We start from the raw sequence: 24,100 nt of genomic DNA on the forward strand, positions 1-24,100 counted from the left end.
TAATACAACTCTTTCTTTTCTTCACTTCCACTGTCATCTCAAGTAACCTTATTAACTCTCTCAGTTCCACAAGTCAATTTTTAGACAAGTTATTAAGGGCTCCCTCTCTCAAATTTCCAATATGTCGACCCAGTGATACAAATTAAACTAGCTTACAAGTTAGTATTTTTGCTGTTCAATTGTACACTAAAGTGAGAGTCAACACTTATATTGATTTAATGCCATCTAAATTACATAATTGATAACCTTCACTTATGTACAAAATTGGTTTTATTGACTGTTAAAATGTGTGAAAGATTTGTACCTAAGTTGAGAGGTTTTTGTGCAAGTTTACAATATATGTGGTTTATAAAATAAGAATTGAAAAGGGATCAGTTTTAATTTATGTTTTTAGTTTTACAGGTATCCTTATTGACAGGTTCCTGGCAATCATGAATTACATGGCAGAGTGGCCCATTGGATGCTGCAGTTCAGGGGATCAGAGCTATAACCCAGATCATAAATAGTTGGGTTTATAATTATCCATTTGATCTTTATCAAATCTCTGCTCTTTGTCCCAATACTCCAAGGATGCAATGTTCTTGGATCGACAAATGTTAGGGATATTTTCAGTAGTATCATCTGATATCAGCTTCCCCATAAAAAGAACTGCTTAAATCTCTTGATTTGGCAGATTTTAACCCCCCGAGCTGTGCTGCTGTAGGTTATTACATCATTTATACACTGCAAATAACTGGCTAGTAACTCACACTTAATCTATTAACATCTAATAAATCTTCATTTTGGATCCTTTCTCTTAGGTTCTTGAATCACTTCTGCTAGGTTCTCTTTGGCAGAACAGATGGGCCATGCTGGAGGTGTTGGATGAGTCAGGTAGTGCACAAGTGGCTGAAAGTGAATTTTTCTTTCCTATAAGGAATAGTCACTGCTGCACTTGCCAACACCTTACATGTTGCTGTAGGAAAGATTTGCAGGAGGGAAGTAAACTTCATCAGAGTGGAGGGCACTGCAGCACAAATTCAGCATTCTGCATTAAATTACCAGCCAATGGGAGTATCCTCACCATAACAATAAAGAATTGTGGTTGGGAATGTCTTAGAGCTTTTTATATTCAGACCTGTTACAGACAGCAGCATCACATCCCATAGGGGGCAACAGATAGTTTTGCAGTAAATAGAAAAATCTAATAAGAATCAGTTTAAGATCTATAATCAGCATGTTTCTCCAAACCTAGTTGAAGATATTTAGTGTTAGCAATGTGCAGGAAGTTACTGTGCCAGTACATTGTAATCAGAAACACGTTACAAAGGACAGTCAGCCCATCTGTTGTGTGCTCCTTTTATAACCTGAAACTCTGGCACCTTGCTTTTTTGCAGAGTGTATGACGTCCAACACCAGTGACAGTGAAAGCAGCTCCAGTAAGTAACCCCTTTGGGTTCCTTCATTCATTTTTCTTCTCCCTTTGCAGGTCATTTGTCTCCACAGGTCCTCTCCTCAGGTGGGACAAACAGTTGGGAACACTGACCACCTGCATAGCCTTACCATGAGGCCATCACCCTATGCAACCGTTTTTTGGTTGGATAGACAATCAGGACCCCAGCTGTGTTTAGGGCTAAAGAAAAAATTGGAACCCGAGCTCTACTCGCTGTCGGCAGAGCAGGTCAGAGTCAGAGCCTTCAGCTTCAGTCTCAAGATGGATGGAAAAGTTGACTTGGACCATTTACTTTGTTGCATTTACCTAGCAGTGAGCAGGACATTGTGGACTGCTCACCCCCACATATTCTGTACTCGGGTCGACATTCTGGTCCTGAAATTCACAAATAAGCAGCTCATTGTTGCTTTTTATTTGCTCCAGCCCCAGTCTGCCATAACATGGGACACTCACCAGAGCCTGTAAAACTAATACCTTCATTCAAATGATGAATTTTCAATAGCACTGACTGACTGACTGACATGTATAATCCCCAATTATATTCCAATTGCTTCTTGATATGAATACTTGGAGGATTAGATTTAAGCAAGTTCTGGCAGACTGTACAGGAATAAATGAAGAGCATGTGCAGTACAGGAGCAGCAAGATAGGGAAGGGAAGATGATGTCTAATTAATGAGGATGATTTCAGTTGATGATGTTTTTCTATTTTCCTCCATAGAGGGTCAGGATGATACTGTTCTATCTTATGAAGCAGTGACACGCTTGGAGAGTAAGTAGGAATTTTCAGATTGATCTCCCTTTGTAGAAAGTTGTAATCTTATGTTTAAAAAGGGATGGGATTAATTGGGTAGCTCTACAAAAGAGCCAATGCTGGCATGATGGGCTGAATGGCTTCCTTCTATGCTGTGTCATTCTATTAAATCCAGATTTAGACCTAATATTTTTGTGATAGTTATAATACTATTGTGTAGCAAGTGCATGGGAACACCATCACTTCAAGTTTCTCTCCACCCACCATCATGACTTGGACATATCATCATTTCTTCATGGTCACTATTTCAAAATTCTGGAGCTCCCTACCTAACAGCACTGTGAGAGTACCTTCACCCATGGACTGCAGCAGTTTAAGGCAATGTTTCATCACCATCTTCTCGAAGGCAACTAAGTATGGGCAATTAATGGTGGTCTTGCTAGCAACACACATCTTTAGTATGATTTTTCTTTTAGAAATCCTCTGTACTAGCCTGAGTGCATAAGTGCCAAGAGCTCTGAATGTGTTTCCTGTCCTATCCCTATAACTCCAGGGCCAGGATTTTACGGCCCGGCCATGGCATGTCTCCCCCCGGCGGATGCAGTGAGCCATTTAAATCTCCATTCAGTTCGGCGGGACTGTAATAACCCGCTGAACGGGTGGGACAGTAAATTCCTGGCACAGGAGTACTTGAAGCAGGTGCTCCTTTCATTTTCTACATTTGCTCAAAGAAGTGCTGAGGCCTTGGTAAGTAGGAACTAGTGAGTAAATTAGAAAAGTGTAACATTTTTAAAGTTCCTATACTTGCAATTAACTGCGAAGCGCCAGGAATATGGGAAATTTAGGCCCAATATAATAAAGTAATATAAATAACCCAAAGTAGAATAAAGTTAACATAAGGGAAGTAGAGTTAAGACATGGCAGGGCAGCTCAGTCAAGTGGAATGCATGTCCTGTAATATGTGTGAAGTCATGGATGCTACCAGTGTCCTAGCTGACCACATGTGCAGGAAGTGCTGTCAGCTGCAGAAACTTGAACTCCAGGTTTCAGAGCTTGAGCGGCGCTGGAGTCACTGGCGCATCCACGAGGCTGAGAGCTACGTGGATAGCATGTTCAAAGAGGTGGTCACACCGCAGCTTAAGGGCCTGGAGGCAGAGAGGGAATGGGTGACCACCAGGCAGTTCAAGAGAAGTAGGCAGGTAGTGCAGGAGTCCCCTGGAGTCCTGCTAACAAATCGGTTTTCCATTTTGGAAGCTGGTGAGGGCACTGGTTCCTCAGAGGTGTTCAGTCAGAGCCAGATTTGTGGCACCATGAGTGGCTCAGCTGTACAGGAGGGGAGAAAGAAGAAAGGAAGAGCTATAGTGATTCATTGGTTCAGGGAACAGACAGGTGTTTCTGTAGCCGTAGATGTGACTCCAGGATGGTATGTTGCCTCCCTGGTGCCAGGGTCAAGGATGTTGCAGAGTGACTGCAGGACATTCTTCTGGGGGAGGGTGATCAGTCAGAGGTCGTGGTCCACATTGGTACCAATGACTTAGGTAGGAAGGGGGATGTGGTCCTGCAATCAGAATTTAGGGAGCTAGGTAGAAAATTAGCAAGTTGGACCTCCAATGTAGTAATCTCCGGAGTACTCCCAGTGTCACATGCCAGTGAATACAGAAATAGGAGGATAAGGCAGATGAATGCATGGCTGGAAAGGTGGTGCAGGAGGGAGGGCTTTAGATTCCTGGGACACTGGGACTGGCTCTTGGGGAGATGGCATCTGTACAAGCCAGACAGGTTGCACCTGAACAGAGGTGGTACTGAGTTCCTTGCGGGGCATTTTGCTAGTGCTGTTGGGAGGGCTTTAAACTAACTCGGCAGGGGTGTGGGAACCAAGAAAAAATATTAGAGAGGAATACCAGGGTGCACAAAATACTGGGAGGGACAGATAGCAATAGTATAGAGAATAGTACGTTAATAGGTAAAGCCAGGGTAAGGGAGAAAGTAACAAAATCTAAATCAGGGTTACAATGCATGTATGTGAATGCACGGAGTAGAGTAAATAAAATTGGGGAGTTACAGGCGCAGATTGCCATGTGAAAATATGATTTTGTGGCGATAACAGACCTGGCTCAAGGAAGGGCAGAACTGGGTGTTAAATATTCTCAGGTGCAATGTGTTCAGAAGAGATAGGAAAGGAAGGAAAGGAGGAGGGATGGCGATATTGGTTAAGGAGAGCATTGCAATGCTGGAGAAAGAGGGTTCAAGGACAGAATCAATTTGGCTAGAGCTAAGGAACAAAAAGGGCACAGTTACATTGCTCGGTGTAGTTTATAGACCACCAAATAGTGAGAAGGACGTAGAAGAACAAATCTTCAGGGAAATAACAGAGAGATGCAGACATAGAGTAGTTATAATGGGGGATGTTAATTACCAAAATGTAGACTGGGACAGTGGTAGCGTAAAGGGTGGAGAAGGGCAAAAGTTCCGAAATTGTGTTCAGCAGAATTTTCTACAGCAGATTGTGTCCAATCCAACAAGAAAAGACACACTGTTGGACCTGGTTCTTGGAAATGAGGCAGGCCAAGTAGATCAAGTGTCAGTGGGGGAACATTTAGGAGACAGTGATCAATGTATTGTACATTTTAGGATGATGATAGGAAAGGACGATAGGCAAAAAGGGAATTTACACATGGCAAAAGGGGCCATGGCTGAATTATTAAATGAATACTTTGCATCTGAGTACCAAGGAGGTAGATGCTATCCAGGCCATGGTGACAGACGAGGAAACTCTGTCACCAGAAGGGTTCAAAATTAATAAGGAGGAAGTGTACAATAGACTGTTGGTACTTAAAGTTGACAAGGCACTGGGACTGGATGAGATGTATCCAAGGATATTGAAGGAAATGAGAGTAGAATTTGCAGGGTCACTGACCATAATCTTTCAGTCTTCCCTGGACTCAGGGGAGGTGCCAGAGGACTGGAGAATTGCAAACATTACACCCTTGTTCAAAAAAGGTCCTGAGGATAAACCTAGCAATCACAGACCAGTCAGTTTAACTTCAGTGATGGGCAAGATTCTAGAAACAATTATGCGGGATAGAATTAGTAGTCACATGGAAAAATATGGGTTGATAAGGAACAGCCAGCATGGATTTCTAAAGGGGAAATTGTGTTTAGCTAACTTGCTGGAGTTTTTTGAAGAGGCAACAGAAAAGGTCGATGAGGGTATTGCTGTTGATGCGGTGTATGTGGACTTTGAAAATGCATTTTGCACGGTGCCACACAACCAACTTGTGAGAAAAGTTATTACTCAGGGAATAAAAGGGGCAGTAGAAACGTGGATACAAAATTGGCTGAGTAATAGGAAGCAGAGAGTAATGGTCAATAGATATTTTTCAGGCCGGAGGAAGGTTTGTAGTGGAGTTCCCCAGGGGTCGGTATCGGGACCCTTGCTTTTCCTGATATATATTAATGATCTAGATCTTGATGTGCAGGGGACAGTTTCAAAGTTTGCAGATGATACGAAGCTTGGGAGTGTTGTGAACTGTGAAGAGGACAGTGTGGAACTTCAAGAGGACATAGTCAAGTTGGTGCAGTGGGCAGATAGGTGGCAGATGAAGTTCAATATGGAGAAGTGTGAGGTGATGTATTTTGATAGGAAGAATATGGACAGACAATATAAAATAAGGGGTGAAATTTTGAAGAGGGTGCTGGAGCAGAAAGATGTGTATAGATCATTGAAGGTGACAGGACAGGTGGCGAGCAGTTAATAAAGCACATAGTATCCAGGGCTTTATTTATAGGGGCATAGGATGCAAGAACAGGGAGGTTATGCTGAATTTATGTAAAACACTCATTAGACCTAAGCTGGAATATTGTGTACAGTTCTGGGCATCATATTATAGGAAGGATGTGAACACATTGGAGAGAGTGCAGAAGTGGTTTACAAGAATGGTTCCAGGGGTGAGAAACTTCAGCTATTAGGATAGATTGGAGAGGTTGGGACTGTTCTCCTTTGAGAGAAGGCTAGGAGGAGATTTAATAGAGATGTTCAAAATCATGAGGGGGCTGGACAGAGTAGATCAGGAGAAGCTGTTCCCAATCATAAAAGGATCAAAAACGAGAGGGCACAGATTTAAAATGACTTGCAAAAGAATCAAGTGTGACGTGAGAAAAAAACTTTTTCACACAATGAGTGGCTCGGGCCTGAAATGTGCTGCCTGGAAGTGTGGTGGAGGCAGATTCAATCGAGGCATTCAAGAGGACATTAGATGATTATTTGAATAGAAACAATGTGCAAGGGTGTGGGGAAAGGGCAGGGTAATGGCACGAGATCATAATGCTCATTTGGAGAGCCTAGTGCAGACATGTTGGGCTGAATGGCCTCCTTCTGTGCTGTTAAGATTCTGTGAAGCAGATAGCACCCTCTGTAACCAGTAGGAACTGTTCTGCCATTGGAAGGTAGTTATGCATTGGTTGATAGAATAACATGGATAGTCCACCTCTGGTACCATTTGTTATTTCTGACATTAATTCTTTCTTGTTTTTCATCCTCTTCCATTACATTCTGAGAGACAGGATCACTGAAAACAGTCCACATTGCTAATAATTGAATGGTAGCAAAAGTAAACGAATAGTGCGGCTTTAAGAGATCCCTTCCCCACAGGTTGATGTAGTTTATATGGATTTCAGCAAAGCCTTTGACAAGGTCCCACATGGGAGACTTATAAAGAAGGCAAATGCACATGGGATACAGAGTAATTTGATAAGGTGGATTCAAAATTGGCTTAGCTGTAGGAGACAGGGTGATGACAGAAGGATGCTTTAAAGACTAGAAGCCAGTGTCCAGTGGCACACCACAGGGATCTGTGCTGGGTCCCCTATTATTCGTCATTTATATAAACGACATAGATGACTATGTGGGGGGTAGGATGAGTAAGTTTGCGGATGACACAAAGATTGGCCGGGTGGTTAACATTGAGGTTGAGTGTCTTGGGCTACAGGAAGATATAGATGGGATGGTCAAATGGGCAGATAAGTGGCAGGTGGAATTTAACCCTGAAAAATGTGAGGTGATACACTTTGGAAGGAGTAATTTGATAAGGAAGTATTCAATGAACGGCATGACACTTGGAAGTTCTGAGCAACAAAGGGACCTTGGCGTGTGTGTCCATAGATCTCTGAAGGCGGAGGGGCATGTTAGTGGGGTCGTGAAAAAGGCATATGGGACACTTGCCTTTATCAATCGAGGTATAGATTACAAAAGTAGGGAGGTCACGTTGGAGTTGTATAGAACCTTGATGAGGCCACACCTGGAGTACTGTGTGCAGTTCTGGTTGCCACATTATAGGAAGGATGTTATTGCACTGGAGAGGGTGCAGAGGATATTCACCAGGATGTTGCCTGGGATGAAACATTTAAGCTATGAAGAGGGGTTGGATAGACTTGGGTTGTTTTCGTTGGAGCAGAGAAGACTAAGGGGCGACCTGATCGAGGTGTACAGGATTATGAGGGGCATGGACAGGGTGGATAGGGAGCAGTTGTTCCCCTTAGTTGAAGGGTCAGTCACGAGGGGACATAAGTTCAAGGTGAGGGGCAGGAGGTTTAGGGGGGATGTGAGGAAAAACTTTTTTACCCAGAGGGTGGTGACGGTCTGGAATGCGCTGCCTGGGAGAGTGGTGGAGGCAGGTTGCCTCACATCCTTTAAAAAGTACCTGGATGAGCACTTGGTACATCATAACATTGAAGGCTGTGGGCCAAGTGCTGGTAAATGGGATTAGGTAGATAGGTCAGGTGTTCCTCCCGTGTCGGTGCAGACTCGATGGGCCGAAGGGCCTCTTCTGCACAGTGTGATTCTGAGGTGAGAAATTTAGTTATTTAATGCACATTGTTAAATAGCAAAATGATAAACTTAGCACATCAGTTGTAAAAAAATGAACAATGTCATGGGCATTTTCATTAACACCTGATTGAATTGTACTTGAATATAAAATAAAATTTTCATGTAATCTGACTGAGTGGACTTACTGCTACAGAAAATAAATTAGTGCAAGTGCAGAGCAAGTGGAAAAGGAGCAATTTCCCAGACTCTCAATTTCACATTAGAAATTCTAGGCTATCAAAAGTGGGTGGGTGAGTTCTTATCAAAAGGGACCGACTGCTTTGTTGAGTCTAATGGGTTATTTTCTGAAAATATCTTGATGTTCTCATAAAAGGGGAAAAAGAAAGCAACTTTACTTAAAAGAAGAGTTTCTTGTTTTTAGAGATACCCATTGAAGAAATAGGTTCTTTGGTGTATATTGTATAGTTGACTCAACCACGTGAAATTCATCAAGTCCTGCTCACGATTGGAAAGTGATGTTCATGGGATTTCCACTGATGGCTTCCAGCCAAGGAAGCACTTGTTGAAAAAAATAATAATTTTCATGATGTGAGCATCATTGGCAATGTCAGTGTTTGTTGCCCACTGCTAGTTGCCCTGAAAAAGCTGGTGGTGGCCTTTTCCTTGAACCACTGCTGGCCATGTGATGAAGGCTACCACTGTGTTTTTCAATGGGGGTTTCCAGAATTTTGATCCAGTGGTAATGGAGTGATGATTATGTCCAACCCAGAAAGAGAGTGAATTGGGAGAGAGACTTAGAGGTGATGGCATTCCCTTGCACCTGCTGCCCAACCTATGTGATGGAGGTTGCATGTTTGTGGGGTGTTGCTGAAGAAGCCTTGGTGAGTTACTGCAGTGCGTTCTGTAGATAGTGCATGCTACAGTCATAATATGCCGGTCGTTGAAGAATGGATGTTCAGGTTATTTAATATGAATGGTTCTGTATGATGTTTCATTCAAGGCTGTCTGTGTAAATTTCAGTTCACTATGCTCGGCCAATAATAATTCTGGGGCCAATGAAGGACAGAATCAATGACGATTTGATCTCAGAGTTCCCAAATAAATTTGGTTCCTGTGTGCCACGTAAGTACTTCTGAAATCTCATCTTGTACATGCCATTTCACTAACTGTTCTTTGAAGTCTGTTATCCTAGAAACATCAACTTTTGGATGCTTCACCTTAAACTCATCCACGACATCTTGTTGTTCTTCCTTCACTTCCTCCGACCTTGGGTCCCCAAACTAATTTCTCAGAAACACGAAGAATGCCCCAAAATACACTGGACATTGAGCCATTGGCCACAAAAAAGTTTTTTGTTCAAGCTTTACTGTACAAGAAATGCATGAAAATATTGGGCTGGATTTTATGACCTCCCGCCAAGTGTATTTTTGGTGGAACACATGTAAAATATGACAGGTGGGTAGCCCACCAACTTCCCACCCACCCCTGACCTTGTCCACAAATTATGGAGGGGTGAAAAAGGCTTCCACCAGCCCATCTGCCCTTAGGCCTATTGAGGCCCTAAAGTGGCCAATTAATGGCCACATCAGGACCTCAATCTGCCTCCAGTGCCATAATATCTTGGCTGTGGAAGCAGGTGAGAATGGGAAAGCTGTTTTTACACCAAAGTTGGTGAAAAGGTGGGAAGGAAGTAGGAGTACTTGCTTTGGGGGCTGCCTTGTGTGCATCGGTGGTACCCCCCTTTGTGCCTCTCCACGTGGTCTCCTGAACCCACCCCCCCCTTCCTAGAGTGCTCGATCCCTCCCTGCCCAAAAAATCTGGTACTTATCTAGGTCCAGTGTCCATAGCACTTCTTTATGGGGCTCCTTGCAATCCCAGCAGCACCCACTTCTCTCTTCTGGCACTGCTGGGACTGCAAAAGCTGCCGGCTAATCAGATTGTCTGGCAGTTCTTGAGGGTGGGACTTCCTTTCACTGAGAGACGGAAGTCCAACCCTCAGTTTGTTAAGGCCATCCGCAGCGTATTATAGCTGAGGGGCAACCTTTCTTAAAAAGTCGGTTTGCAACCAGCTTTTCTTTTGTGGTGGGTGGGGGGTGGCGCAGCAATGTTCCCCCTGAAAAATTCAGAAATAAAACTCTTCTAAGACACACAGGGTACACCCTCCAGGGTTGCCCTCATATAATATTGACAATCTGTTGCAAATGCCCTTCAAAACATTGTAGACAATCACAGATACCCCTACAAATATTGATACTCTCCCAGGAATCCTATTATGTAAAAGTGTCAGCTACACAATTGCAGTAGATGCTTTTTTTGTTAATATGTATTATTAACATGTAATAATAGAATACTGTGCTGGAAAATAAACATAATACATAGAAATACAAAAATACAACGACATCAGGTACCAGCTAGGGCCTCAGTTTGAAAGCTATGCTGACACGCAACAAAAACGTGACAATGCAAAAACAGGGGTGCTAATTTTCTATATATTGTTCATGAGTAGAAAAATCTAAACCTGAGGCAGAAGCATAATCTCTTGACTCATTGACTATGAATGGACTTAATCTGGGCCTGAAATTAAAAAAACCCTTTATTTCCTGCTTTGCTGCTATAAATTCATCAAGTGTAGAGAAAAGCTATCAAAAGGGTTTTCATCGCACTTCTGATGAAGTTACAGTGCTGGAGCTGTAACAGCTCTGAGAGAATTCCTGGAGTAAGACAATGGGCGGAATTTTCCCAAATTTGCACTAAGTGCAGTAGCAGGCAGGCAAAATGGCATTCCACATGGCGATGGCAGGTTTTCACGCTGCATCATCTCAAACTCGCCACATTACTTCTGCATTCCCAGGAAACACACTGTTTCCATGGCAGGCGGGCGAATGAAAGCCCGCCTGCCATTGCATCACACCAGCTGCCATATTTAAAAGGCAGCTGCCAGCACAGTGCTCATTGCCACCAGCTCACCACCGTTGCCCGGGAGACATGCAGCAAAGGAAAAAAAGACTGCAGCCCCCCACTTCAATGACAGGTCCTTCAAGTGACTTCAGGATGCCGTGGTGGTCCGCCGGGATGTCCTGTACCCCCGCTTTGGTCACAGGATTGGCAGCAACGTGACCAATCCAGCTTGGATGGCAGTGGCAGTGGTGGTCAGCGCCAGCGTCCTTCAGAAGAGGACATCCACCCAGTGCCGCAAGAGGATGAATGATCTCCTCCGTTCCACCAGGGTAAGTCACTCTTCTCATCACTCTCAATTCACACACTCACAAACCCATCACACATCCACAGGGCCCTCACTCACTGCCAGTTCAAGGGACATCACCATTCAATCTCTCACACTCACCGTCATTGTCCTCATCCTGTCCATTGGACCACTCACCACCCACATAGGCCGGGCACAAATCTTCTGGCTTGGCAGGCGTTCTGCTTACACTTTCTCCATGCAGGACAAGCTGGCATACAACAAGAAAGAGAGGTGGCAGACTGGTGGTGGAATGTCCGAAATCAAATGCCATCCAGCTGGCCGGCCATGATCTGGACTGGTCCTGTGCTGATGGTGAGGCCGGCACTGCTCTACCAAGTGAGGATCCACCAGTGCAACATCCATCAGACAACCATGCCGTGAGTGATGTGTCCTCTTTCACAGGGCACTGCCATGCACTAATTATCTCTCTTTGCTTTCGTAGGCACATCTGCCAAAGAGCCGACAGAGTCCATAACCCAGGGCCTCCAATCAAGCCCCGAAGTGATCTCTGAAGAGGAATCTGGAGGCATCCTCCCTGAAGTCCGGTCACAGCGCTCACCCACACCCTCCACCTGTGCAGAGACACACACCTCAGTGTGACCTAGCTTTAGAGTAGCCCCAAGATCGCAATCTGGTGAGCACATCACACTGTCTGATCCACAGCAGGCGGCAGCAGGAATTTCCCAGGTGTCAGAGGACCACTGGAGACCAGAACATTGCTAAGTCTGAGTCAGATGACGAGCCTCTGGACTCGGTCATGTCACAGTTGCTAAAGCTGCAAAGGCAAGCTCGGGAACATCAGGAAGGGATGTCTGCTCTGCTCCTTAGATAGAGGAGCCCGTCGCCTTCAGGCTGAGGTGATAGCATCAGTATGCCAACGCACCAAGGTCACCACTGGTAGGGTGGTGGCTGCCATGAAGACCTTGGTCTGGAAACATTACTGATGCCTGTACTTCAGCGGTGCTTGTCATTGCTGCCAGAATGTAGTGGGCAGGCGCCAAAGAGTTCTCTCATTCTCTCGATGTGCTCTCAGTCCCTTTAAGGAGGGGCTGGCCCCCATCTCTTCAGCATCTGTGACCAATGAAGGGCTCAGGTGCAAAAGGCGGACAAAGCATCAGATGCTTCTAAAGTATCATGGCTGCGTATCTATGATATGACCCAGATCACGGAGCACGAGCGAGTTGCCCTTGGCCAGACAGGAGTCAGACATCCTCAGAGGGTATGTGAATATTTATGGAGTGTCCTCACTGCATGTAGTAATCATCCTCCTGCAATCGAGCGACTATTAGGGCCTCCACCTCATCTCCATGACAGAAGCATTCTCACAGAGGGTATTCACGCTGCCATAAGCCAGACTGGAGTCAAACGTTCACAAATGCGAGGTGAGGATCTATGGGGTCACCTCACTACATGTCGTCATCATCCTCCACAAATCTAGCAGCTATGTGGGACTCTCGAGAGTGCCTGCCTCGTCTAGCCAATGCAAGGGCCTCATCCCCGTCATCGTCGCCTCAGAGGGCCTCCTCCCTTCATCCCTGTCGGCGTCGTCCTCACCGGAGGAGATGTGCAACTCCTCCATAGCCAGCTCGTCTCCCCATTGGAGTGCCATGTTGTAAAGGGCGCAGCAGACGACGATGCGTGGCACCCTCTGCGAACTGAATTGCAGGGCTCCACCATCAGCATTCTGATGGTCTGCTCCACCAAGTCGCAATTTGCAGCATGAGCCTCATTATACCATCGCTCTGCTGCAGTCTGAGGCTGCCGCACGGGTGTCATCAGCCACGGCCTCTGTGGGGTAGCCCTTCTGTCCAAGGAGCCATACCTGTCGCTTCTGTGGACCCTGGAAAACTCCAGGGACCTGTGACCTACTGAGGATGTAGGCGTCGTGCACACTCCCTGGAAACCACGTGCACACCTGCAGGATGCGTTTCTGGCGATCACATACCAGCTGCACATTCAGTGAGCGGAATCCCTTACGGTTGATTTTGTTGATCGTTTGTAGTGAAGGAGACCTGAGTGCCACATGAGTGCCGTCAATCGCACTCTGTACCTGTGGGAGTCTCGAGATTTGGGAGAATCCAATGGCCCTTACATCCTGGCTATCTCGGTCCCGGGCGAAATGCAAAAAGTTATGTGCCCTTGAGAGGATGTCATCCGTGACGTCATTGATGTGTTTATGGGTGGCGGCTTATGATATCCTGTGGAACCCTGAAAGGAGTTACTGGCTTGGAAATTAAGCACCATGGTCACTTTCACAGCCACTGGCAGTCAATGCCCTCTATGTCCCCTTGGTGCCAAGTTCTGCAGTAAGTGGCAGATGTGAGCGACCAGGTCCCTGGACATGCGCAGTTGTCGGCGACACTGGTTCTCGGTCATCTGCAGGAATGACAGGCAGCGTCTATAGACCCTGGGTGTTGCTAGGCGCCGACCAGCCATGGCTCGCTGTCACTCCTGGGCAGCATGTGCGGGAGCCCTAGCAGCCCATTGGTCCTGAGGTTGCTGCTCTTGCCTTTGTGCGGCCAGGAGCCTCAGTTGCTCTCTTCTCCGCTTCTTTGCTCTCTGTAGGCCATCAGGCCTACAGCTAGGTTACCAGGCTCAATGCTCCTGATGTTGTCCTCCTGCACTATGAAAGACAGAGAGATATGGTTAGCATGGGTGTACTCAGCACTTTTCCTGGCCCTTGTGACAGCCCCTTAATGCTTCCCAGAGAGTGCTGGCCACCCTTCGGATGGCCACAGATGAGTGTGCTGCATGGCTGTGACATTGGGGAGACTGTTCTTAACTGGGATGCTGAGATTGCATGGGGCTGTGAGCACCTCCAGCAGTGACTGCTACATGGCCAGCATTGGTGAGGAGATTGTACAATGTGTGCAGTCCAACGGCTCTGTGGTTCAGTAAAGTGGTCGCGAACTTGCAGTCTGTACTGGGAGTGGGGTAAGGTCTGCAGCGCTTGGTGGCACTTTGATGCCTCCACGTTGCTTGCATGGGCGGGCAGTCTAGGAGCCCGACCCCAATCATATCACAAAACAAAAACAGAAATACCTGGAAAAACTCAGCAGGTCTGACAGCATCTGCAGAGAGGAACACAGTTAACATTTCGAGTCCGTGTGACTCTTCAACAGAACTAAGGAAAAATAGAAAAGAGGTGAAATATAAGCTGGTTTAAGGGTGGGGGGGTGGGGGGGCAGGTGGGACAGGTAGAGCTGGATAGAGGGCCAGTGATAGGTGGAGATAACAAAAAGATGTCATATACATCAGGTCGCCTCCATGGCAGGGTGGCATTTCACCCCGGAAGCCTGCAAAGCAACAGGCAACCCTGGCGAGCTCTGCAGAATGTTGCTGTGCACTCCCCTCCAGTTCCCCCAAAGTGTAGGCCGCCAAGTGCACGTCGCCTGTGTGCTATTGTGAAACACGTCAGCATGCTTTCCTGCCAACATGGACGGACGATCCAGTGGGGGCCCAGGAGCCTGGCAGGATGGCCTTTTAATGATATACTGATGCATTACAATGAGCTCCCGACAACCATTGGTGGGAAACGGGGCCTGCCATCAGTGGGCTGAGCGGATGATCGCGACCTGCCTTCCCGACGTTGTGAAACACATTGCGCCATATTGTCCGTGCAAGCCGCCTATCACACCCGCCAGCGGGCACGGAAGATTCCGCCCAATGAAGCAGACAAGGGAGAAATGCCCCTAAAAACCACCGAATGCTGTGTAACAGAGGACACCTAGTGACCAAAATCTCATGGCAGTGTTTAATGGCCTTTATAGAGCTTTACAACATAGAAGGCCACTCGGCTTTGTACCTGCTGCAGCTCTTGGAAAAAATTTAGTCCCTTTCCCCTAACTGTCCCCATACCTGTTTTTTAAAACAGGTAGGATATTTAATGTCTTAATGAATCTATGCTGAAAAGAAATTCTCCTAGCCTCTCCAGTCATTCTTTTGGCAATAGGATGTTCAAGTTAATGTTGCCTGATATGAAGGGCAGTTACATTCACTACTCTCCTTGCATTTTTGTGTCCAAATCAGAATTGATGCTTTGACTTGGTCTAGAGTCAAAGGATTCAGGTTCTTGTGTAGGGAAAGGGAATTGCTTTTATTTGTATGAGGGCCCTCTACCTTTTTATATTTGGAACTTGTGTGAAGGACTGATATTGTTAAGTATCTGTATGTGGCCCGCTCACTGATTTAATGTGTATTCAGCCCTTATCTCTAAAATGTAGGGTCTACTCCAGTGTATTGAAGGTTTAGTTTCAAGGGCATTGTCAGTCCTCTGGCACTTTGCTCAAATTGCCATCCTTCAAGTGTGAGCTTAAGTATATTATGTATCAGCAGGCTACCTTGTCTTCCACTTTCCAGTAGGGGTCATAAGAAATAAGAGCAGAGGGCCAGATGACCCATTGAACCTGCTCTGCTATTCAGTGTGATCATAGCTGATCTTGGTCTTCAACTCCACTTTCCCATCCACTCCCCCATATCTCTTGATTCCCTGAGAAATCAAAAATCTGTCTATCTCAGCCTTAAATATATTCAGTGACAACATTTCCATAACCTTCTGGGGTACAGAATTCCAAAGATTCACAACCCTTTTGAGTGAAGAAATTTCTCCTCATCTCAGTCCTAAATGAATGGTCTCTTATCCTGAAACTGTACTCTTTGTTCTAGATTCCCCAGTCAGGGAATGTCTCTGTTCCTCCCCTGTCAAGCTTCTTCATAATCTTGAATGTTTCAATGAGATCACTCCAGAGATTATAGACCCAATTTACTCAGCTTCTTGTCAAAGGACGACCCTCTCATCCCAGTGATCAATCTAGTGAACCTTCACAGTACTGCCTCAAATGTAGGTGTATCCACCCTTAAACATGAAGACCAAAATTGCACACAGTATTCCAGGTGTGATCTCACCAAAGCCCTGCATAATTGTACCAAAACTTCTTTATTCTTGTACTCCAATCCCCTTGCAATAAAGGCCAACATACCATTTACCTCCCTAATTGCTTGCTTTACCTACATGCTAACTTTTTGTGTTCTTTCTATGAATACATCCAAGATCCTCTGAATATCAACATTTACATGCTTCATACCTTTTAAAAAAATATTATTTTCTATTCCTAGGACCAAAGTGAATAACCTTATTGTTCACTTACTTGACACGTTGAATTTTTTTTTTTGCAGCTTTTGTGTTCTCCTCACAGCTTGTATTCCCACCTAGCTTTGTATTGGCAGCAAACTTAGATACACTTTCTCTGCAGCTATCTCTTTTAGAACCCAAGGATGTAGGCCATCAGGTCTTGGGGACTTTTCAGATTTTAGCCACTTGAGTTTCTCCAGTGCATTTTCTCTGCTGATATTAATTACCTTAATTTCTTCACTCTTATTAGCCCTTAGGTTACCCTCCATTTTTAGTATTTAACTTGTGTCTTCCACTGTGAAGATGGACACAAAATATTTGTTCATTGTGTGTTATTTCCTCATTTCCCATGATGATTTCTTTTGTCTCTGCTTCTAAGGGACCCAGTGTTAACTTTAGCTAGTCTCTTCCTTTTTATATACTTATAAAAGCTCTTACAATCTGTTTTTATATAATTGTCTAGTTCACTCATTCTATTTTTCTCTTTTAATCAATTTTTTGGTGGCCGCTTGGTGGTTTCTAAAACACTCTCGATCCTCAAACTTACTACTGTTCTTTGCACATGATAAGCTTCTTCTTTTAATCTTATCGGTCTAATGGACCTTTCTCGCTGAGTTTTTCTTCTTCAATACAATGTATTTTTGTTGAACATTTCTTTAAATGTTTCTCACTGTTTTACTGCCACACCATTTAGTCTATTTATCCAATCAACCTTAGTGAGCCCTCCCCTTATACCTGTGTAATTGGCTTTGTTTAAGATTCTTGTTTATGATTGGAGTATGTAGTTTTCAAACTTAACACAAACATATGTATTAGTAGCAGGAGTACGCCATTTGGCCCCTTGAGCCTGCTCTGCCATGTGATAAGATCATGGCCGACCTGAATGCAGCCTCAATTCTTATTTCCCTGTCTGTCCCAATAACATTTTACTCCCTTGTCAATCAAGAATCTATCTAACTCAGCCTTGAATATATTCAATTACTCAGCCTTCATTGCTCTCTGAGGAAGCAAATTCCACAGGCTAACAACTCTGTTAGAAAAAATTTCTCATCACCGTCATAAATGGGAGACGTCTTATTTTTAAGCTGTGTGCCCTAGTTCTAGTTTCGCCCATGAGTGGAAGCATCCTTCCAGCATCCACCCTCTTAAATCCCCTCAAGACCTTATATGTTTCAATAAAATCACTTCTGCTAAATTCCATTAGGCATAGGCCCAAACTATTCAACCTATCCTCATAAGATTACCCCTCCATACCAGGAATCAGTTGAGTGAATCTTCTTTGAACTTCTTCTAATGCAATTTTATCCTTCCTTAAGTAAGGAGACCAAAACTGTACACTGTACTCCAGATGTGTTCTCACTAAGGCCCTGTAAAGCTGCAGTAAAACTTCCCTACTTTTATATTCCATTTCTCTTGCAAATAGAATGTTGTTGTTTATCGCCTTCTTAATCACTTGCTGTACCCACATACTAACTTTTTGTAATTCATGTTCCAGGACACCCAGATCTCTCTGCGTCGTAGAGTTTTGCAGGTTCTCTCCATTTACATCTACAGGTTCCTCTTTATCCACTTGCTTGTTACTTCCTCACAAAACTCTAATAAATTGGTTAAACATGATTTCCCTTTCACAAAACCATATTGATTCTGCCTGATCCCATTATGATTTTCTGAGTATCCAGCTGTAACTTCCTTAATAATGGATTCTAGCATTTTCCCTATGCTTTAGGCTAATTGACCTATAGATTCCTACTTTCTGTCTTCCTTCTTTCATGAAAAGAGGTGTTACATTAACTATTTTCCAATCCGCTGGGACCTTTCCAGAATTAAGAGAATTTTGGAGGATCACAAATAATGCATCTACAATCTTCGCAGCCACTACTTTTAAGACCGTAACTGGGGATTTGTTAGCCTTTAGCTCTAATAGCTTTCCCCGTATCTTTTCCCTGGTGATCGCGATTGTTTTAAGATACTTCCTCCCTTTTAACTCGTTTTTCAAGTATTTTTGGGATGGTTTTTGTGCCTTCTACAGTAAAGACCGACACAAATTACCTGTTCCACTCATCCACCATTTCCTTGTTTTTCATTATTAATACCTCTGACTCTCTATAAAGGAAACGAGTAACTAAAGTTAGTGTAGATGCTCTAAATACCTGTAGAAACTCTTAATATTTATTTTACTATTTCTAGCTAACTTTAATTTCCCCCTTATTATTTTTTCAGTCATTTTTGTTGTTTTTTAAAATCTGTCCTGTCTTCTGACCTTCTACTGACCTTTGCAGAATTGTATATTTTTTCTTTAACTTAGTCATGGATGGTGCATCCTTCTCATAGTCTTTCTTTCTCACTGGAATGTGTCTTTGCTGAGTGCTATGAAATATCTCTTTAACGGTCTGTCACTGTTTCTCTACTGTCCTATCTTTTAACTTAATTTCCCAGTTCACTTTGGCCAACTCTGTCTTCATATCCTTGTACTTGCCTTTATTTAAGTTTAAAACACTAGACTTAGACCCACACTTCTCACCCCTGAGTGAAATTCTATCATGTTATGATCACTGTTGCATAGCGGCTCCTTTACTTTGAGGTCATAAATTAATTATGTCTCATTGCACATTACCAGGTTGCTCCCTGGTTGGCACTGGAACATGGTGCTCTAAGCAGTTGTCAAGAATACACTCTAGCTGAATTTTATGTCCCGCGGGTGGGTGCGTGTCCGACCCTATCTTGCGTAAAATCACGTGAGAAGACGTTGGGCGAATGTCCCGACTTCATCATGCACTTGCACGATATTTCATTTGGTGGGTGTGTGCAAAAGTCAGAAGCACATCAATTAAGCCCATTAACAGCGCAATTGTCTCCAATTTTTCATGGCCCGTCCAACCTTATGGTTGGCAGACGGGCAAATTGGCCAGACGGCCTTCGCATTTTTCATCAAACCTCATCCAAGGGTGGGATGAAATTTCCATTATGAAATAAAATAAAAATAAATATCTGTGGATAGCATTTTTATCAGCTCTATTTTCAGGTGATTGGTTGTGATGCATGGACATTTTTTTGCAGCTTTTCCAACCTTTATTTTAACATTTTCGAGTCTGTAGCTCCCTGAGGCAGCTGCCTGCCTTCAGGGAGCTTTCTCGCTGCGCTTACCCATGCCAACGGAAACATTGTCACCCACCCTTTTCCCGCCCCCACCCTAGCAACGCTGAGCTTTTCAGGGCGTGTTTCACGCTGGCTGGTTGTCAATTGGCCAGCCAGCATGGAATCATAGTCGGGGGCCGATCGCGGTCGGAAGTCCATTTCCCAACCACTCCAGGGTCTGCCCACCAAAGGTAAAATGCAGGCATATGAATTCACCTTCCAGGCTACCTTTGCCAATCTGCTTCATCCAATCTATATGTAGGTTAAAATCACCCATAGTTATTGCAGCACCTTTCTTACAAGTTTCTATTATTTCTTCCTGTATATTGTCCTACAGTGTAGCTACTGTTAGGTGGCCTATACTCCCACAAGTAAATTCTTACCTTTGCAAAATGATTCTACATCTTGACCTTCTGAACTAATGTCACCCTTAATTAACAGAGCTACCCCACCACATTTTCTTAGCTTCCTGACCTTCCAAAATGTCAAATAACCTTGAATATTCAGCTTCCAATCATGTTGCAACAGGTTTCTGAAATGGCTATCAGGTCATACATATTTATTTCTATTTGTGCTAACAATTCATCAGTTTTGTTTTGAATGCTGTGGGTATTCAGATAAAAGCCTTTCTGTCTTGTGGAATTCAATTATATTACCATCCCAGTGGATCTTACTATGACATTGCTTTGACATCACTGGTGAATGATGAGACAGTGATGTCCCCTCCCTAGTCTGGGTGCTGAAGACAATAGGCGAACCTCGGTTAGCTGATGCAGAGATTAGGATTGGAATTTGGAATCTTTATGGTCTTGGTGGCTCTATTTATTCACTGATTCCATCTTTAACTCAGTTCAGCTTTAAGTCTACTTAATCTTGATTCCTACTGCAAGTTAGACTTTGCTCGTTTGGCTAAAGCTTCACTAATGCTAAATTGGGCAAGAGCAAAACTAGATGTCATCAATATAAGATAGTCATCAAGTAATTATCTGGGGAATTCAGAAAAAACCTCTTTACCCAAAGATGGTGAGAATCTCCTACCGCACAGAGTAGTTGAAGTGAATAATATAGATGTTTTTATGAAGCTAGGTAAGCATATGAGGGAGAAGAAAATAAAGGGTTATGCTGATAGGTAGATGAGGAAGGATTTCAGGAGGCTTGAATGGAACGTAAACACTGGCGTGGAGTGGTTGGGCCAAATGGCCTCTTTCAATGCTGTATATTTTATGTAATTCACAAAGCATCAAATGAATTATAATTTAATCCGCTGCTGTTCCTCTGCCTTGCAGACACCACCAGGTCAAGACGTGAGAATGAAATTGATGGGCAGGATTATCATTTTGTAACTTCTCGGGAGCAAATGGAGAAAGACATTCAGGACAATAAGTTCATTGAAGCCGGTCAATATAATGACAATCTGTATGGGACCAGCATTCAATCTGTTAGAGCTGTAGCTGAGAGGGTGAGTACAGTTAAGGCTTACAAAAATAATGCTTATATCTGGTTAAAGGGAAGGCTACCTTAATAGAAATATGCAGTGCCTACTGTCATTATGCCTTACTCTTAAGTTGATGTGCTAACATCAGTAGGGTACTGCCTATCACCATGGAACACTCTCCATAAAAAGGTCCTGTATTTTGGGTTCAGATAAGCTCTGTTCACTGCAGAAATACAGATTCACTCTGACCCTGGGTGATAAGAAAAAAAAAATGTGTTGAAAATACAGCCAAATATTTTCTGCTAACAAAGTTGTGTTAAAGATACAGCCAAGTATTTTCTACTAACAATGGAAGAATTGCAAGTAAGTTTGAATTTATAATTGAACTGTAAAAGATATGCTTCTTGAAATGAATTATCCCAAGAGGATTTTCCTGGTGAATAATTGGTAGTATCTTACAGCATGAAAGCTTGAACATCTGGAAAAATTGTCACTTCAACAGGTAAACTACTCTCACTAAAAATATGCTTATTAAGGTGTCATTGCAAATACACTCCATGTGTTGAAACTGAGCCTGCAGATAGACTCCATGCGATGAAACTGAGTCTACTTGCCTGATTGTCATCTTTTATTAGTTTTCTAGGTTGACATGTATGCAGTCCCAAGAAAGTCCCATATCTATAATGAGTTAGTTGATCTCAGCTGACATAATAGTGAAGATGCTTCAAATCCTTGAGTGGAGTGGGGAGAGATGAAGAGTTATCAGTTTGGATGTCAGCATTTAAATACTAGCCAGTAATCCCTGGTGGTAAAAACAAAAAACTGCGGATGCTGGAAATCCAAAACAAAAACAGAAACAGAAATACCTGGAAAAACTCAGCAGGTCTGGCAGCATTGGCGGAGAAGAGCACAGTTGACGTTTCGAGTCCTCATGACCCTTCAACAGAACTAAGTAAAAATAGGAAAGGGGTGAAATATAAGCTGGTTTAAGGGGGGGGAGGGGGTTTGTTGGGACAAGCAGCCAATGATAGGTGGAGATAACCAAAAGCTGTCACAGACAAAAGAACAAAGAGGTGTTGAAGGTGGTGATATTATCTAAAGGAATGTGCTAATTAAGAGTAGAAGACAGGACAGATAAGGTACAGATAGCTCTAGTGGGGGTGGGGGAATACTAAAGGGTAGAAATAAACAATGGGTGGAAATGCATTTAAAAATAATGGAAATAGGTGGGAAAAGAAAAATCTATATAAATTATTGGAAAAAACAAAAAGGAGGGGGAAGAAACGGGAAGGGGGTGGGGATGGAGGAGAGAGTTCAAGATCTAAAATTGTTGAACGCAATATTCAGTCCGGAAGGCTGTAAAGTGCCTAGTCGGAAGATGAGGTGCTGTTCCTCCAGTTTGCGTTGAGCTTCACTGGAACAGTGCAGCAAGCCAAGGACAGACATGTGGGCAAGAGAGCAGGGTGGAGTGTTGAAATGGCAAGCGACAGAGAGGTCTGGGTCATGCTTGCGGACAGACCGAAGGTGTTCTGCAAAGCGGTCACCCAGTCTGGGTTTGGTCTCTCCAATGTAGAGGAAACCGCATTGGGAGCAACGAATGCAGTAGACTAAGTTGAGGGAAGTGCAAGTGAAATGCTGCTTCACTTGAAAGGAGTGTTTGGGCCCTTGGACGGTGAGGAGAGAGTGGTGTGAGAGTCCCTGGTGGTGTGTCTTGTGTGTTAGAGCATCAAACTCACTTTGTTGACCTCCATAATTAAATAACCTTTCAATGATTACTGTCAGGATGTATGTGGAGTCTTGACCCAGCAAAATTCATTGCCTTCAGCAGAAGACTGAACAATATATTTCTCCATATCCTGATCTTTCCTTATTATCATGGCATATAGTGTTCTTAATTTTAGAACTGCAATTCATTTTTAATGGATTTATGTTATTGAAGTTGTTGCTTCCATCCTTGTAGGGAAAACATTGCATACTTGATGTGTCTGGGAATGCAATCAAGAGGTTACAGCTTGCACTACTCTATTCTATTGCCATTTTCATCAAACCCAGATCTGTGCAATCCCTCATGTAAGTATGAGATTCTCTTGTTTAGGTGCAAGTGATTTTTATTCTAATTCCATTTATTTTGTTTTCTAATATAAAATTAGTCTGGCTGCTTGGATTTAAACTATCAGAAAATAGGTAGGTTCACTGAGTATCATCCCCTACTGAGTGATGATGCCTTGTCATCATGAAGCTTCCACTCAATTGCTATTGGGGTGGGAATGAGATATGCTTTTTGGTCCTTAAAAGATTTCCCCTGTGATTTTTTAAACCTTCGTATGAAATTAAATAAATGTAGTTTGAGGGAAGTGAACATGCTGATGATTATATATTCCTCATTGGAGCAGCTTTCTGTTGCATTTGAAAATAATGTTCTTTCAGCATTCTCCATTTCTTCCCCACTGGAAAATTTAGTTATTTACTAAAAGTAAGTATTTAAATGATGATCATGGTGTTCACTGTGAACTGCTAGCAACACAATACATTGAGTCAGCACTGCTGAATATTTTTCAATAACTTTAAAACTGTGAACATTAACCAGGGCTACTTCGGATGTCAGTGACTACCTCTAGAAAGGTTATTCACTCATGTACATCAACAGAACAGCTTCCATTCAACTTGTCAAAGATAGGAAGAAAAAAATTCCCTTAATATATAAGAATATTGAAATTATGTTCTCCTGCAAGAATAATTCCCCATAAATTGGAAACAAATGGTCTAGAAATTCAATGACATCAAGCCAGTTTTTCAGTTGCAAAATGGACATCTAAGTGTCCAATATGGCTGATTGTGAGCGCATGCTCAATCCGTGTTGGAAGTGTGCTATCTATCATATTGGATTGAATTGGGTTGCTCCAGGGGCTTCAAGAGTATGCACCGGAAGTATGTAAAATGATTAATGAAATAATTAAATAAGGCTCCAAGGTTTGTGACATTTGTCTGTCTGCCTAATTCATCAGGTGATAAACTCACTCAGCAACTCTTGCCACTAATGGGCAGGAAGGATCCTTCAGCAATGCTATTTAAAGGGTTCATTGATGTTAGTTGTTTTATCTGTTATAGCTGTGCGTTATCTTCTAGTATTTTTTGGTTTCCTT

At 43.5% G+C, this 24,100-nt stretch overlaps 1 protein-coding gene across 13 annotated transcripts in view; it reads left to right on the plus strand.

Annotated features, from left to right (window-relative positions):
* dlg3 (discs, large homolog 3 (Drosophila)) overlaps nt 1-24,100 on the plus strand; it is a 693,738-nt gene that overhangs the window by 641,875 nt on the left and 27,763 nt on the right. For 12 of the 13 annotated variants that reach the window (XM_078547000.1, XM_078546998.1, XM_078547010.1 and 9 more), the window contains 5 exons: nt 1,377-1,418; nt 2,153-2,203; nt 9,033-9,134; nt 20,809-20,981; nt 22,918-23,027. In XM_078547000.1, the coding sequence (XP_078403126.1) occupies nt 1,377-1,418; nt 2,153-2,203; nt 9,033-9,134; nt 20,809-20,981; nt 22,918-23,027 (478 nt within the window). The remainder of the gene's footprint in view (nt 1-1,376; nt 1,419-2,152; nt 2,204-9,032; nt 9,135-20,808; nt 20,982-22,917; nt 23,028-24,100) is intronic. The other variant, XM_078546999.1, reaches the window with a different exon arrangement.

The sequence above is a fragment of the Cetorhinus maximus genome, chromosome 8, assembly GCF_964194155.1.
Source record: "Cetorhinus maximus chromosome 8, sCetMax3.hap1.1, whole genome shotgun sequence".
Classification (NCBI taxonomy): domain Eukaryota; kingdom Metazoa; phylum Chordata; class Chondrichthyes; order Lamniformes; family Cetorhinidae; genus Cetorhinus; species Cetorhinus maximus.